The following is a 17,145-nucleotide window of genomic DNA, read 5'->3' on the forward strand; positions in this document are numbered from 1 at the left end:
TTGGGAATATTTTAAAACCCAAGTAACAGCACCATGTTTTCAAACTTCTATCAATTTCTCCATTCTGTCTAAAGGAACTGAAGGTGATATAAAGTGACTGTGTGGTTCTTGACCTTCAGTTTTCCATCCTCCTACATCTCCACACATGCTATAGTGATCTCTCCTGCTCTAGCTCCTCTCTTTGTTGTCCTTCATGCTCAAATGGTCATATTTATGTATTTTTTTCAGCCCCAAACCAGGATCCCGTTAACATGTAATCCCTGACTTTACATTGAGCTGAAAGCAGAAGAGTTCAGCTGTTAATCGTGGGGTAAACCCATTTACTGTTTGCTGTTCAGAAACAGCCAGACGCTGCTGTGGTGTTGCGGGATCCCTCTCTGTGATGTGAGAAAAGCTGGGAAATGAAGCCGTTGCTCTGCAGATCGGGCCCTCCGGGGCGGCCGGCTGGTGTCAGTCGGGGGGCAGGCTGGCTTTTATCACCTCCGCACGGCGGAGGAGCTAATGTGTTCTGACCTCTCAGCTTGACAGTCTCACCGCGGAGGAGCTCGGCACGGAAACATCGACCGGAGCCCTCCACTTACCCAGGCCGGCCTCTGCCCTGTGATATCAGGCAAGGCAAACATCCTAGCAAGAGTCCATCCTTCCATGTTTGTTGTTTTAGGATTTGAACCCTCACACTGTGAAACTTGAAGAGCAGAGGAGAGCGTGGGAAGGAGTTTGCCTGGTTTCTAGACTGCTTCCCTGCTCATGGATCCAGAGGCTTAAGACCCTCTGACTCCAGCGCTTATTAATCTGCCTAAATACCAGGAGGCGGGGGGAGTACAGTCATGTCAGGGTAGCAGCTCCCCTTGTTCTCCTTTGACATCTCTCCATGGGGAGGATGAAAGCTCAGCTTCTTGGGAAAGAGGCTCTCTCGTTTCCTGAACGGTCGGATCTCCAGGGCTACTTCACTCCCTGCATTTAACCATTTCTCAGCACCGCTGCGGCGGCAGGAAGATCAGACGATGGTCGGCTTCAAAGTGATGAAAGAATAAAGATGTATAATTTACGATGTGGGATATTGAAGGCGTACAGGAGAGAGACCCCTCCCGGGTCCTGATGGGAGATTTCGCTCTCTGTCACGTTGGTGAGAACGAGCCAGAAAACAAAAGAGTCTTCCAGCGAGGTAACCCTGGGATGAGCGTCTGGGAATGATAATTCTTTTGTTTGAGCGCTCGTCCATCACGAGGCTCCGCAGGGCCGCGAGCTTACCAGTGTGAGCTCATCCCCGTTCAGCTCGCGGGTCCAGTAGGTCTTGGGGCCGTCGCCGTCCACCAGGGTCTGCTGACAGTGAATCTTGTTCTCTGACTCCCAGATGGCGAGACTCTGCAGGGAGGAGAGCAGGCAGACTCACATCGGACCATCATCATCAAACTTTGTTATTTTTTCCTTTATTTTAAAGAAAAAGGTGTTATAACATGTTCTTGTGGCATTTTTCTGATAATGGAGGACATATATAAAACGAAAATTAAGAGTGAAATGGTGTTTCTGAGAATTTCCATGTTAGATTCGCTGTGAATCAGGAGCAGACAAAAAACGTGAAGTAGAAGCTACTACGGCAAGCCACAAGGTTCCTACTTCCCTCCATTCTGATGCATCCACTTGGAGACAAATAGATCTTTGAATTCCTCGTCTGAGCTGCATCTGACTGAAAACTGTACTGATGGATAGCTCCAGCATTGTTCGCCATTTTTGTTGCACTGGTAATGTTAGCTTGGGGGTGTGAGGGGCTGTAAGCTAGCAGGAGAGTGTAAATAGATTTGGGGGACAAGAAAAGGGGGCGGGGTTGCTCTTTGCCAACAGTCCCGCCCACCTGAGAGGTAAATTTCGAATGAACTCCTGCTGTTCTGCAGAAACTAAAACCAACAGATTTTTAGTTTAGGATAAAAATCATACGCTGGGAATGCTTTTATAATACTTCACTTTTTTTTTTTTAATTTTGGTATAGTGTGTCTGAATCGACACAAAAACAAAAGTACACTCCCTTTTCTAATCTAATCTAACCTTTGAGACAGATGTAATCTTTTCTCCAAACGTTAACAAAAACAGTTTTACTCCTTTAGCTGCATCACCTTTATTTTTTTAAGTCAGTGAATGAAATTACATTATTTCAGTAACAGCTGAAGAGAAAAATAAAAATATACTTCAACATTTTTCCTGGGTTACACATTTATTAAAAATTCCAGGAGGATAAAGTTAGATGACAATGAAGAATAAGGTCTTCAGGGACTTCAATACATTCAATTTGATCACAAATATTGAAACTTAAACCAAAGTTTGATGAGGAAAGGCAGGATAGACAGCAGGTAAGTCAAGAAAAAAAATAATATTACAATTCACTGATTTGTTTTTTACCTTGAATTGAATGGAGACGGATTTGCCGCTGAAAAAACCCCCAGAGGTCATTTGGTGAACTGCAGTTCAGTTATTTTATATTTATGGGATTCAGTTTGGAAGTCAAAGAGTTGCCACTTGGTTTGGTAGAAAAGATCATTTTGGAAACCATGGTTACTTCACTCTACATTCATTTATATTACACAGTATATCATTTTATTTTAACATCATTTTTGATTTTTATTTAATCCTATTTCCACCTTTAAAGAGTCAGAAGTAAACATAAATTATAAACTCAGTTGTATGTGTGGTGATAGATTTGCAGGTTAAAACCAGAATTAACTATTTCCACCAATGACAAAAATATTTTTTAAGGATTTTAAGGAAAATAGACAAAACTATGAAAAAATATTTTTTATAGCCGTTTTTTGGCAAATTAGATTCAACCATTTTAACAAACTTTTTACAATCTTAAAACAAGAAAATCCACATAAAACTTTGTAGAATAACCTCTTTATGTGTTTGTTTTAAACCATTCATAATTATTATTTTGGGCAAAAAAAAAACCTCAAACTTTTAAAATCTGAACGTAATCATGTGTTGTTCTTGACATGAATAAAAATCCTCTCGAATAGAGACATCTGTTTGTATGTCATTTGCTGCAGTTTTGTTCCAACCTCCACATTTTATCAGCCGGACCCCAGACCACATGACCCACCTAGATCCATCTAACCCGACTTCTACAAGGAGGCGGAGCCAAACAGCTCAAACAATTCAAATACATTTCCATCAGTTATAGTTTTTCAAGACTTATGTTTGAGTTTCCTGACAGGGAGATTACCAGCACCTGCCCGCCCCCCCCGTGTCTCCCAGCAAAGCATCTCTGCTAAGTCTGTCTCCATAGCAACCAGTTGGGTTTGTCTGAGTCTTTTGCCTGGAGGAGGTAGAACCCATGAATTGAAACTAATGTGATACGCCGCAGCTCCCTCCTATAATGCATTTTAGCCTCAGCTGGCAAACAGGAAAAAGATTAAAGTTCTGTTATGAAAATTCATCTTCTTCACGTAAAGTGGTTTCATCAAATCAGCTCCATAACTACCAGATTATGACTTCAAGCCCAGACTAAAGCCTCTGCAGACTCTCACAGAAAGTGCTAACGGTGAGCTGGAGCTTTTTTTGTTTTTGTTCTTTGCTATGTGAGAATGGCATCAGAGAATGACCCCTGTGACCTCAGGTGCAGCCGACCCCCCCTTCACCTGCTCAACTTGACACTTCACTGAACACTCAAAGGTCAGACAAGGTCAGCATCCATGTCAGCCTCCAGTCTGATGCTTGATTCCCAGCAAAAACACACACTCTGCTCTTATTTATATTGATATACAAAATAAAAATATATATGGGTTATTAATATCTGAAACTCCCATATATATATATGGATAAGTGGTTGTAAAGACTGACTCGTCTGTTTGACTGCCAGGTTTGCCCTAAATTACTGATATTTTAGGTAGATCGACCCCACAGGTTACAGATCTTAAACCAGGATCCTCTGCAAGCTTCTGCTAGACAGTTTGATACAGTAAATCTAAAATAATTTGTTGAACTTTTTCAAAGTTTCAAGGCAAAGTGTTTAAACTCAACAAAACTTTGAAAATATTTAATAAATTCAAAATGTGTGTATTTTAATATTTAAAAAACTTATATTGCAGTTAGTTATGAACACAAATGAGTTCAACTGTTTCATTTAACACCAGCGTTAAGTCAGGCTTCTTGATATTTAGATTAAAATCAATAGATGTTAACAGTGTGTATTTACAGCTTTAGTTCTTAGCAGAGGAAGACTTTGTGTTGGACAAAACCCTAACAGAACCGTTTCTCCAAGACCATTAACCACTCTGCAGGAGATAACGCTTCATAAAGGGGAAAAAAGTTGAATCCTTTCTTCATTATTGTTCCTTTTGTGCCAAAATGAGGGTTTGCTTCTTATAATTCAAGTGATCTGGGCTTCAACTGAAAAACCCAAAATAAAAAACCCTCACCTCCCTTTACATGGATCCCTTCAGCTGTGACACGTCACAGGACGGACTCAGAGCGGAAATCAGTGCAGGAGGAACCACAGACTGTTAATAGGAGTGTGGTCATGTGACCTAGTGGTCAAATTGAAGCCAGTTTTGTTAGTTGTTGCATTTTCAGAGAGCTGTATGATGCCACCAAATCCTGATCTGGTCAAATCAGATTTTAAAACAGAAATTTGAAAGTCATCCATCAATCAACAGACCACGCCCCCTTCATCCAAAAATGTAGAGTTCAAACGTAAACTAAAAGTTTCATAAATGTTACTTTTTCCATGGAGCTGATATGAGTTTTTATAATAAAGTGGAAAAATGGAGTTGAAGAAAAAAACGTTCTCACTTCAAATGTGTTTTTTTCTTTCAATTCCCATTTTTATTCAAAGTTTTCATTTTAATAAACCATTTCCATTTAATTGAAAATATTGTCCTAATTCTGTTTTTATATTTATCAAGTAATTTGTAAAAAAAAGGGGAAACTTACAATAAAAACCATTCACGTCACGACAATAACTTAAAGAGATTTTGAGGTTCATGTCACATCCTTAACATTTACAAAAACGTAGATATTGGTATTGATATTGATATATCTACCAGTATCGGATTAATCCTCAAATTTGAATACTTTTAGACTTTGGAACACTAACACACTGAAGGTTCTGAATGGAGTTCATTTGTTTCACGGCTAAAGTTTTAAAAATGAAACGAATCAGAACCTTTAAAGAAGTGTTCATAGGAGTCACTTTTTACCTCCAGTTGCAGTAAAACTACTGACACATGAAGCTACAGAGGAAGCAGCCGCCTGCATAACCAAGTGCAGTCAACATGTAACCATCTTCATTCAGAGATAACTGGAAAATCCTCTCCAGCTTCATCAGATGCTGAATTTGATCAGTTACATAACGATTCCTCTGCAGGATCATGGGGGCTGCTCTGTGGAAGAGCCTGGCAGCTTGACGTTTTATTGTGAAAGTCCTTATTAGCAACATATTCTTCCTGTCTGTGACATGTCAGTGTTTCCCGCTCTGGATAGTGAGATGGAAACACAGAACGATGATGTGAACGCCTCCAAATAAATTACAATTAATGCAATAATCTTTACTGATTATAATCATTTAGCACTGTGATAACAATCAATACGCACTTCATCTGTGTTATTTCACATTAAAAATACTTGTGGATTTGATAAATAATCAACTATAAATGTAACAAAATAAGTAAAACAGTGAAGTAAAGCATAGTAGTCGCTCCTCCCACTTCTTTTTAAGTAAATAATTCAACTCTTTTTGACAAACTTCACATTTAATGTGTTCAATGTTTCATGTATTGTATGCAAAAGTAGAAAAATGTCAATTTATGATTAAGAGGAATTAACATAGCATAATTTCTAGGTCTACATGGCTGTAAATGCATCTTACTTTACTTTTAATTTTCCATTTTTTCAATGCAGTCATGATTATTCATCCAAAGTTTGATATATTATTAGATATAGGTCTTATTTGTTTGTCTTCTTTAGTATTTTTCTTTGTTTTGATTGCTTGAAATAACTCCAAAAACATATATCTTTTAAGTATTTTGATATTCTGGAACATAAAATCACCCATTTTAGTATTTCTTAACATATAAATTCTCATTTTTGGGGGGTATTTTTAAAGTTCTCAGATGGTGAAGTAATCATGTTATTGTCTTCATCCCACTAATGAGATAACTGACCTCTGGAGTTTTAATCATATCAGACGTTTCCAGGAAATCATGTTGTCTGTAACACGAAACGTCTGTTCTGTCAGGCTTTACTTAACACTGTTGGTTACATAAATGACTTATTTATCAACAAAATGCTCCTTTTGAATTACCTCAAAATTGGAATCTCTTTTAATGATTTTCTAAAATGATTTTTCGGCCTGTGAGTGAATTAAAGCCTGCAGGGATCAAAGGCCGCCCCTCTCCCCCTCACCAACAGCTTCAGAGAGGAGCTCTCATCCGGATTGAGCTGCTCCTAATACCTGCTCAGACGTGGAGATGATACCAAGTGAAAGAAAAATGTCTTTTTTGCCTCCAGAAAGAAATAATATTCACTTCACTGAAGTGGGTCGAATTCAAGGCCTCATCTCTGACTCCAAACCTCAAGTTTACCGCAAACCTTCATCTCTTTAACTCTACTATTAGCTAGAATCAGCTAGCCTGATGGTGATGATGATGATGATGATGGAGACTTCCTTTACCTTGCACTTCCGCCCGTCCACCGTCTCCTCATCAAACTCCTCCCCGATGTGGAAGTTGATCTCGGTGGTGCGCACGCTGGTGGAGGTTTTGATGTAGAACTGATCTCCATCCTGACGGATCTCCACCTGAGGGTTGGAGGCCGCCGCCACGGCCACCTTCCTCAGCATGGCGTTCACGCCTGAACACACACAACCAGAGCGTGTCAGGCGGAGGGGGGTGGAGTCATTATTATAACATGAGTTATTTTACATACATATAGTAGGGGGCTGAAAATAATTTGAAGTATGATTGTTTTTGGGTGATACCTGCTTTTTTTTAACTAGATACAAGAAAAAATGTAAAATAGAGAAGAGAGTAAAAAGAAATCTTATTTGTTGGCATTAAAGAAAGATCATCCAGCTGAGAAAGAAAGTTATTTATGCAAATCTAACTTTACTTTCTATTATGCTGACATTGAATTTAACGTCTGCATTTCTTTATTTGGTCACTTTTTCTTGAGAATTTTTTTCTATCTGTTTGAAATATATCTAAATCTCAATTTAAATTAAGTTTTTTATTTTATTATTTTTTTTGGTGCCAGGTCTTGCATTTCAAAACTGCATAAAGCCTCTGGTGACCATTCCCCCCACGTCTTCTCTTCTCTCACGCCATCCTCCAACACCTCAGGACCTCTGATATGGTAAGGCTTGCAGGCTGCACGTTTCCTCCCTCTGCAAAAACTCAGTCTAAAGAAAGTGAAACAACCCGTTTTTTCAAGAAAAATTGTCTTATTTTTTGTCTTAAATGAAAAATAATTCCAGCTTTTCAAAAGCAAAATAGTTGTAGTTTAAGAAAACATGTCTGGATTTTTTTTCTTGAGGAAGACCATTTTTCTTACCCCATTGGAACATTTTTTCTAATTTTTTAAAGAACTGTTTTTCTAATTTTAAAGTCTAGTCTTTGCAGTGATGTTTGTCCTTGATTTTTTTTCACCAAAACTGCTCAAAATCAGTTTCTCTAAGACTAAAAACTGAGATTTTCCTTAAATCTGACATAAAAACCTCAACTATTTATCAAGTTTCGACGCCGAGGTCAGTCTTGGGAACGGCTCAGCCGTGTCCGAGGGGAACAGATCCAAACTGCGGAGGACGTCAGAGCCGGTTAGTGCTGCCTCTCTTCTTTGTCTGACGGCTGCAGGAGCGGCAATCCTTATGACGACTGTCAGGCACGCTTGCTTTGACTCTACAAGGGCGACTGGCCTCATGTCCTAAATCCTGGATCTTTGATCTTCTCTATCAACTCCACTGATACAAACTAACTGTGCCAGTTTTTTTCTTTTTTAATGAGTTTTGGGTAAATGAATTCACCCCAAATCCACAGAGGTCTACTCTGGTTAACACCCTGGAATTAAAAAGTATTACTGTGACAGCTCTTTGGCCCCCACCCTTGATCCGGGAGGTCACGCTATGTGTTTTCACAGCATTAATTATACATGGACTTCACTGAACCATGAAAGTCTGCCCTAACATCCAAGGAGACCCTGAAGATTCCATGCACCTAATAAATGCAGGATGAACAAGCTCTCCGGAGGGTCTCAGGGAGTATCTGGGTCAGCAAAAGTGCATAAAGTGACACTCATTTTCAGCTACGCTGCAAACTATCTGATACTTGATAAGATAAAACCCTGTTTTAGACATTTAAGATATTTCACTGCGTTTTTTTTAACTGATCTTTGCTCTAAAGCCTGCCAAGCTTTTCTCTAAATCAGCACATTTTTTGTCTCATTAAGAGCTACAATCTAGAAGTTATAAAATTATTATTAAATGAATCTAAAGGATTTTGATCCATACTATTAGCAAAAGAAAAACTTGATTTAAGATAAAAAAAACTCAAATTTTCCTCATTGTTACAAATTTAAGAACATTACTTTAAAGTTCAATGAAGCTAGGTATTTATTATTCTACTACTATTATATGGTAAAAATGTATACCATTATATAGTGATATTTCTACCATTTTGATTCATTATTCAAGTTTGACATTTACTGTCATTTTTTGTTTAGGATTTAATGAGAACGTTTCAAGATGAATCAACTTGTATACAGATTTGAAATGAGAAATTAGTCATTTCCAGATGATAAACTAGTTTTTTGTCACTAATCAAAATGAACTGCAATAAGGAACATAAAAACTAAAAAAAATTCAATCAATTTGCTTAGAAATAGTAAAAACAAAACAAAAAAAACATTATCGGGTTTTATATCATGTAATTTTTAAGGCCCACTCTGATCAAAATTAATGTTTTTTGTGTTTTTAACATGTTCTTGCAGCATTCTTCTCACAATAAAGGCCATTTATAAAGAAAGCTAAGCTTCAAATTCCACTTTTGAGCATTTCTTTAGTCAAATTGTTTTAAATCAGGAAAAGCTTGTAGCTGTGACATAGAAGTTACTACGGCAACAAGATCCCAGCTCCGCCCAATTCTGATGCACCCACTTGTGGACAAATACTGTTGCATAGCTCCAATTTTTCTCACCATTTTTGTTGCACAGATAATGTTAGCTTGGGGGTTGTGAGGGCTGTAAGCTAGCAAGAGAGCATGTAACAGATGGGAGACGGGAAGTGGGGGCGGGCTTGCCCCATGCCAACAATCCCGCCCCACAACTCAGAGTCAAATTCCTAATGAACTATTGCAGTTTTACATAAATTATATACTAAAAAACAACAGTTTGAAAAATAAAAGACTAAAAATGTCATAATCATAATTAAAAGACGGTTGAGAACTATTGTCCAATTAAAAGATGATCAGAAGTCATCTTATCTTTTGCAGCTTGTATTTTTTTCCTTTTTGAATACTTGTGTATTAACATTAGTGTTCTTTTCCTATTCTTAGGCTACCTCTTACTCGCTGTGCAGCACTGGAGCTTGCAACAGCCCATGCAATCCTTGCAAGATCAGCTGTCAGACTTTGAGAAGCAGTGAACTGTGCACACACACACACACACACACACATACATCTGCTCTCTGCATCTCTGTCGTCTGGATCTGCAGGGGAACCTCCAACTCAACGGATCATTATGAAGACGCTGATGGAACGCGGCGGCTCTGCAGCACTGGCATCCACATCGGTTGCTCCGTCAGCCTCCGGCTGCTCTTTACATAAGCGCTAACAGGTGATCTGTCGGAGCAGACGTGCTGATGGGCGAGGCTCTGAACCCAATTATCCGTGTCAGAGAAACCAAACAGGCTGGAGAGCCTCTGAATAGTTAGTAAATTAGCTTTTGTTGTTTTTTAAAATCAATAAAAAGTGTTTTCAGCTTTCAGGAACTTTTTTTTGACATTTCATGGCTGAAGGAGCCGGAGAGCTTCACAGCAGGACGTCTCAGCGTTCTGCAGAGCCCCAGTGTTTCACCGTCGCCGTGACGAAACGCTGTAGCACAATTGAATGACCCAGTTAAGGCGCTCTCAATCTAAAGCATCAGTAAAGAAGTGGCAAAAGAATTAATGCACGGCCTATTTAAATGCTCAAAAACACTGTGCCCCCCTGATCCCCTCCTCTCTGTGTAAAACAATGGCACGTCTGTTTTAGGCTGGAATTCAGCATCCATAGTTTGATGTCTCCTGTAACCCCCCCTCCCTCCAGCAGCATCCCTGCCTCCTGTTCCCAGGAATCTCCTGGAACAATATGATGCTGTGGGGAGTGATGGCACGCCACAGAACAAGACGGGCTTTATCCTGGGAGCGCATGATGGATGTGTCAGGCAGAAAACAAGCTGCAAGCTTACCCAGGGCTTTGAGAAGTTCATCAAAATTCTCACTCTTCCGCATCTTCCAGTTGCCGGCAAAGTTAGGCATGTCTGCTGGGGCTGGAGGGGCTGCAGAGGGAACCTGTTCCACCGCTCTGATGCGCGTCTCTCTGACTCTTCCTCACCCTCCTGCCTCTTCTCTCTGCTCCCTCCTCCTCCTGTGGGATCAGCCTCCCGCTTGCACCCAAGCAAGTCTTGAAGGTTTTTCTTTTTTTTTTTCTCAGATGGACTCTCTCCTCAACACAAGCCCTGCCGCCCGCTCATCAGCACGTCTCAGTGAGCTGGCTGCAGCCTCCAACTGGAGCTCCTTTATAGCTTTGATGGGAGGCAGAGGAGGTCCCTCCCTCTGAGGACTCTGTCTGCTCCCAAAGCAAACTCCCTAAAAAATCAGTCAAAAAACTGTCAAATTGAAAAAAAAAATGAATTATTTTAAGAATACAATTAAAGTTACTAACTAAAATTAAAAAAACGTTCTCAGCAAGATATTTGCAAAACATAAGAAATTTTATTGAAAAAAAGTTATTTTTTTGATGCAGTTTTTGCAGTCCAGTCCTATTGTTCAAGGCTACAATGTATTGACTAAATCAACTGTTTAGAATAAAACGAAGAAATAGATTTCATCTTCCATCCCTGTTGTCACCTGTTTAATACATTTTTCAAACTTTTTTTTTTTTTTACTTGAACTTCTTGAAAGTTTTCACCCAGTTTTTAATTATCTCTCAATGCAATTCAATTGTATTTCTATAGTCCAATATCACAAAAAATTGCCTCATTGGGCTTCACGTATGGAAGCAGAAGGTCAGTCATGAAATATACACAATAACTGGTTGCTAGACTGAACTAAACTGGTTATCTCTGCCATTAAACCCCCTTCCCGATAAGGAAAAACTCCTAAAAAAACTGATTTTGTAAAAAAAGAAGAAACCTCAAGCAGGTCCACGTGAAGGAGAGGTTCTCTCCCAGGACGGACAGGTGATGTACCGGTACTATTAAAGGAGAATTAGCTTATCTAACTCTACAACTACATATTTGAAAAGAGTTCAGCCAGATAGGACTGGGGGACAGGTGGGGGCGAGGTCCACAGCCAAGAACAGGAGCACAGACAATCCACCTGGAATCTGAATTCTCTCCCGCTGTCCCAGAGGGGAGTGGGAAAGAGGAACAACACGTGAATCACACAGCACCAAACAGAAGCACAGTGAACTGAATAAATAATAAACTAGTAGAGAATAAAAATAAATAAACTAATAAATTATAAAGAATAGAGGAGAGGTGAAGTAAATGATAACAGAAAACTGAACCCCAGAGCTGATGTGGATCAATGTTAATCTCTCTTTCAGTCATGTTTCACCACAGACAAAGACTGGATTTTACATTCCAGATAAAAGGATCAAAAGGTGAATATCAAACAGTTTTATTGACTTTTCTAAAAATAAGGATTTTCTCTTGCCATAGTGAGGAAACGGCGTGGATTTTGGGAAATGTCAAAGAGCAGATCATAAAAGCGGCCAAAAGTTTAAATCCAAAAAGTTTCCGATTTGAAACCGGAAATGAAAGAAATATTGACTTAGAAAAATTGTAAGCTGAAAATAACAAAGTTTCTATCAGAATTGCGTGCAATTTTAGACACTTGATTCCGACCAATATTTCAGCTTGAAGTTTTCAGATCGTTTTATTGGTGTTTCAAATCTTTGTGACCCCGATTTGGCTCCATAGCTGATGGCCCAGATCACCGGGCAAAATCAAAATGGGGGCGTGGCTAAGATTTGAGGCAACCACATTTATTTATTTTTTTCTGTATTGACTATTTCATAATCTTTGTCAACGTGGATTCAAGATGTTTGTACACTGACTTATTTGTTCCAAATCAAAAGTTTTTTATGGATAGTCATCTGGTTTTTTTGGCAAGAATTACATTTTTATGTCAAATCTCTATTATCGACTTCCTATCTCCCTGAAAACAAAAGTATTTTTTGTTCTTGCATGTAAATCCTGGTGTGATTCTCTAGAACGTGAAAACAGATGGACCATAAAATGACGTTCCAAATGGGCATTCTACCGCATAAATTTAAAGAAGGTCAATAAGTGAGGAGTCGTAAGGAGCCGAAGGAGCTCATGACTTTCAAAGCACTCAAAGAACAAGTAATTTTGTCGTTTGACTAACCAGGATGCTGGAGCCCGTCCAACTTCTGAAGGGTGAAGGCGAGGTACATCCTTAACCAAATGTCCGTCTATCACAGCACCACAGAGAGGTACACCACCACACAGGCACACCAAAGAGACAATTTACTAATCAACCAGTGGAGATGTTTTTGGGCTGTGTTACTGTAAGAAGGACGAGTTCACAGAGAGAACATGAAAACTTCACACAGAAAAGACTCGGAGGCGAGACTTCTAACCACAAAATTGTGGAGCTTCTACTCATCCCTGGATGTAATCTGTTTCAGTCTACTATTTTACAACTAAGGCAATTTAGCCTAAATGGAATCATCTGAACAGGTCTGGGTTTAACAATCTGGAATGTTTTAGAAAGATTTGGACTCTGAAGCTACGTTCACTCCGACCTCTGCAACGTGTTGCGGACTTCTTGCATTCACGCGTGGCTGTGCAAGTTTCTACGACCATTTTCTGGCTCCTCATTCAAAACACGCAGCCACTGAATGCATTGAAAGTTAAACCAAGTTTAACTCAGATTTGGTTGTCAGGAAAGGATCCCTTTCAAATTACAGAAGTGCCAACCATTTGAGAATTAATCTTGGAGAGGTAATGAATCATTGCGGCGCGTTCCCGGGTGTTGATGTTAGTGACATTAAGTCTTTTATATATCAGAATAGAGCTGTGGAAGAAAAATCCTGGACAGATTCTCAAGATTTACACCATTTCCAACCGTCTTCCAACTGTAGGTGGTGGACATGTAAACAGTAGAAAAAGAAAAAGACGAAGAAGCCCCTCCCTGCTTGTCCAGTGTGAACACCATGGCCCATGCTCGTGCTTTATATCGGGCGATTTGTAAGGGTGTCCAAATCTACAATTTTTAAAACTTTCCAGAAGTTTCTGCCAAAAACGTGTGTATGTCCGAATTCCTTCACTACTCACTTTATATTGTGTTTGACATTCCGTAGTGCTGCCCAAATCTAAAATTCTAAAATGGAGTGCCCTAGAAAGTCTTTGCAAAAAACCTGCGTGTATTGATGCTCACTACATTAGCCAATTTAAACCACAACGCATTGCGTTTAAAACTATATTTACTAAAAATATGCATTTTTTGGTCATTTTTGATCAAACCATCCACATTTTTACTATCAAAACACAGTGGAGTCAGAAAAATAGATGTCATAAAATGTTTGTATTGATCAGAATTTCTCTTCGTAGAATCAGTGACGTCATACTTGTTGTTTACAAAAAAGAAAAAAACAAGTAGTAAGCCTGGTGTTTGAAATGGTTTTAAAATCCAGAGTACTAAATAGTCTTGTACTACACAGTTGTTTAGTAGTTATGGATTAGGGTGGGAATTATGACATAGCCATACTGTACATTGATGCTCACTAGATAAACAAATATAGATTAAAATGCATTACTTTTGAGCAATTTGATATCTATAAAAAAAGTAAATTTATCTTTCATTAGATCATCCGTTTTCGTCATCAGAACAAAAAATATTTTTTGTAAAATATTCATATTAATTAGATTTTACTTTGGAAAGCAGGTGACCATATAAAAAAAATATTGAGCATGCCTCCAAATAGCATTAAAATTCAGAGCATGTACTGGAAGGTCCCAAACTGTCTAGTCTTTTAGGGGTTAAGGAGTCAATTGGGAATTTAAAAAAAGGAGACTTTTGGGAATTTGGACAGCAGTTGTATGACTGGACGATTCCTTCTTTTTGTGCAGGAATTTATGAAATTGTGTGTTTTTTCTAAACTCTGTAGTGCCTGAATTTATTTCCTGCTATGAATAAAAAATATATATATATTTCTGCTTTTAAGTAGATGCTACATTCAGGTAATTTTAGAGCCGAAGTGGTTTGTTGCATATTTGAGACAACAGACATTAAAAGGTTAAATCATGGAAGGACACATCCATCCATTGCAGAACAATGGAGTCCCGTTGCTTCTCGGGAGCCTTTCTTTTACTCTTGACGTTTACTCATCTGAGCGTCCACCTGTCGGGGTCTGCTTTGATCAGACGGCTGCACACCTGCTGATGATAATTTATTAGGAGCTCCTGATTAGCAGCACCTGGCTGCAGATCACTCTCATCATGGATCCTGTATGACAGTCAAATGATTTCATATTCCTTCCTCTGGTGGAGGGTATGCTTTAGCGGCGTCGTCTTTGAACTCTTCACATAAGCTTTTAATCTCCCTTGTTCCATTTCCATTCTTTAGACTTAATGCAGATGTGTAGAAACTTCTAGGATTACGCAACGAGGATCATGATGAGATTTTGGACACACTGAGCTTTGAAGCTTTTCATTAAGTGATTAGACACCCTGAGATGACAGTAATATAACGCAGACTTCAAACACTTGTCACATTTGTAGGCAGGCTGTACAGATCTTCAGCACTCGTCTGAATTTCACACTTTAAGACATGTTTTTGAAGGAAGGATTTAAAAGTTTTTGGATTAGTCACTTTTATTTTTGCTGATGCAGTGTAGCTGACAAAAATCCTGTAAACGGAGAATAAAAAAAAAAAACAGGAGCTGTTTCCTGCCTTAATAAGTGAATTGTGCTGCACCTGGATGACAGTAAATTTAAGAGTTGTTACAATGAAAATCCTTTTTTTACTTATAGCTGAGGGAGAAAATGTTAAGGTATTTTGTCACAAAGCTGTCACTCGACAGATATGCAGACCAAGCCGACATGAAATGAGTTTGTTTCCGTGTCAGTGGCCATGACATCTTCAATGCAGCGCAGTTAATGCAGCAACAGCTCCATTGCTCATCAAATTACATCAGATAAAATGTTAACTGGGGTTAAAAATAACTGCATGGTACGGTACCCATGTTTGTGTGCACTTCCATGCTCCACTTCAAACATTAAAAGATTAGTTTTAATCTCGCAGCATTTTCACTACATTTTCAATATAAACAAAATTGATCAATCATTTGATGTGATTTTACAGTTATTCTTTACTTAAGGGGCTCTATTGCAAAAGAAAAAAATGTAGGTAATCCCTAAAAAATTATAAATTAATCCATTTATAATCTGGATTACAAATTTCAATAGTAAACATAATCTGGGAAATCTTTTTTAATCCTCTCTGGGTTTTGCTTTCTATGTTTATGTGATCCTTTTGTCCAGTAGTTCATATTTTTAAAATCTATTTTTAAGTAGCAAGTTAATTATACAGCTATAAACAATGTCTGTGTTTGGGTGTGTCAAATACTTTGGTTTATTTTCATGAATGATTTAAAATTCCTTTTTACAAACTGTTTTTTATTATAATTTTTTACTTTTAAAGACATTCTGTATATCCACAACTATGTTAAATAATGGCATATTTTAGAAATAGAAGATGGATGGATGGATGAATGGATGGACAGAACACACCCAATCACACAGAGAATACTTTTTGTAAAACCTGTCACCAAAAATGCAGTCTCTGTCAAAATTTCTATTTTAAGTGTTGTCTGCATATTTATTATTTAATTTTTATATATTTACGACTTGAATTCAGCTTTCTTTCTTTTGAAAATTACCTTAAGCTTTCTTAAAGGATGAAAAGGTTGGGCCATGTTATGAAAATTTCATAGTCTGTTTATATTATTTTTACTAGGCAAAATTAGTTTTTCTTTTTTTTTACAATTAAATAAAACGGCTAACTGTAAAAACTATACAACTATAAATTCCTTTATCTTTTATGAATAAAATATAAAACAAACAAAAACGTCTCAATATCAGCTTGCAAGTTAAACAACTTTTTTGGTAGTGGACGCTGTTGTATCTCTCTATCCTGCCGCTGGGGGCGATAGTGAGCATCACTGTGTGTTTTTCTTAATGAAGTCGAAAAGCGGAAGTGACGTTGAATGTTATGGCGTTTCACATGTAGAGCACCGAAAATCTACATTCAAATTAGCGTGCATTTGCAGTTTGAAAGAAAAGATTATACATGCTATGACAAAATAATTTAACGTAATTTTCAAAGAATATTTTTTAGTATTCGCTTCAAAACATACAAGCTGGTAAGTACCTAGAAAACATGTTTGTTTCCGCCCTAACCCGCTTCGTGCTAATATGAGCTAGCTAGCTGTAGGTTCAGTGATACATTCAATCACGTTTACATTGAGAGAATCAGCGATTATTGTTATTAATAAATCATGTTTCATTCACCTTTTGATATCACGTTCCTAACAAACTCGTGCTGCTTTCAGATTAAAGTTAATCAGCTGGCTCCATTGTTGGCTGGACCAAAACGATGAGCACTCAAGTAAGCTTTAGAGAGAAAAACCATCATCATGTTGTGCCTTCACCAAATACTAACATTAAATCTGTGTTTTGACTCCAGTACAGCATTCTGTTTAAACAAGAGCACGGTGAGTCCTCTCTTCTTCCTCTTCCATTTCGGCGGCGGCGCAGATTGTGTGTTTACGTTGTGGTTTGTAGAGGATTCATGCACTCATGCTTCTCAGAATATATTATTAAGTTGTCTGTCAGATCACCATTCATGTTTAGCCTCACCAGGTTATTATACATCTG

General features: G+C 38.3%; 2 protein-coding genes across 2 annotated transcripts in view; one reads left to right on the top strand and one right to left on the bottom strand.

The window, feature by feature from the left end:
* The window catches only part of crabp1a (cellular retinoic acid binding protein 1a), a 13,313-nt gene extending 2,488 nt beyond the window's left edge, over window positions 1-10,825 (bottom strand). Inside the window, exons 1-3 of the mRNA XM_024280696.2 lie at window positions 10,426-10,825; window positions 6,662-6,840; window positions 1,252-1,365 (exon numbers count right to left, since the gene is read on the bottom strand). Of these exons, the coding sequence (XP_024136464.1) occupies window positions 1,252-1,365; window positions 6,662-6,840; window positions 10,426-10,495 (363 nt within the window). The 5' untranslated portion in view covers window positions 10,496-10,825. The remainder of the gene's footprint in view (window positions 1-1,251; window positions 1,366-6,661; window positions 6,841-10,425) is intronic.
* Window positions 10,826-16,449: 5,624 nt separating this feature from the next.
* wdr61 (WD repeat domain 61) overlaps window positions 16,450-17,145 on the top strand; it is a 5,902-nt gene continuing 5,206 nt past the window's right edge. Inside the window, exons 1-3 of the mRNA XM_024280716.2 lie at window positions 16,450-16,631; window positions 16,821-16,876; window positions 16,955-16,982. Of these exons, the coding sequence (XP_024136484.1) occupies window positions 16,865-16,876; window positions 16,955-16,982 (40 nt within the window). The 5' untranslated portion in view covers window positions 16,450-16,631; window positions 16,821-16,864. The remainder of the gene's footprint in view (window positions 16,632-16,820; window positions 16,877-16,954; window positions 16,983-17,145) is intronic.

Source organism: Oryzias melastigma, linkage group LG6, assembly GCF_002922805.2.
Source record: "Oryzias melastigma strain HK-1 linkage group LG6, ASM292280v2, whole genome shotgun sequence".
Taxonomy (NCBI): Eukaryota; Metazoa; Chordata; class Actinopteri; order Beloniformes; family Adrianichthyidae; genus Oryzias; species Oryzias melastigma.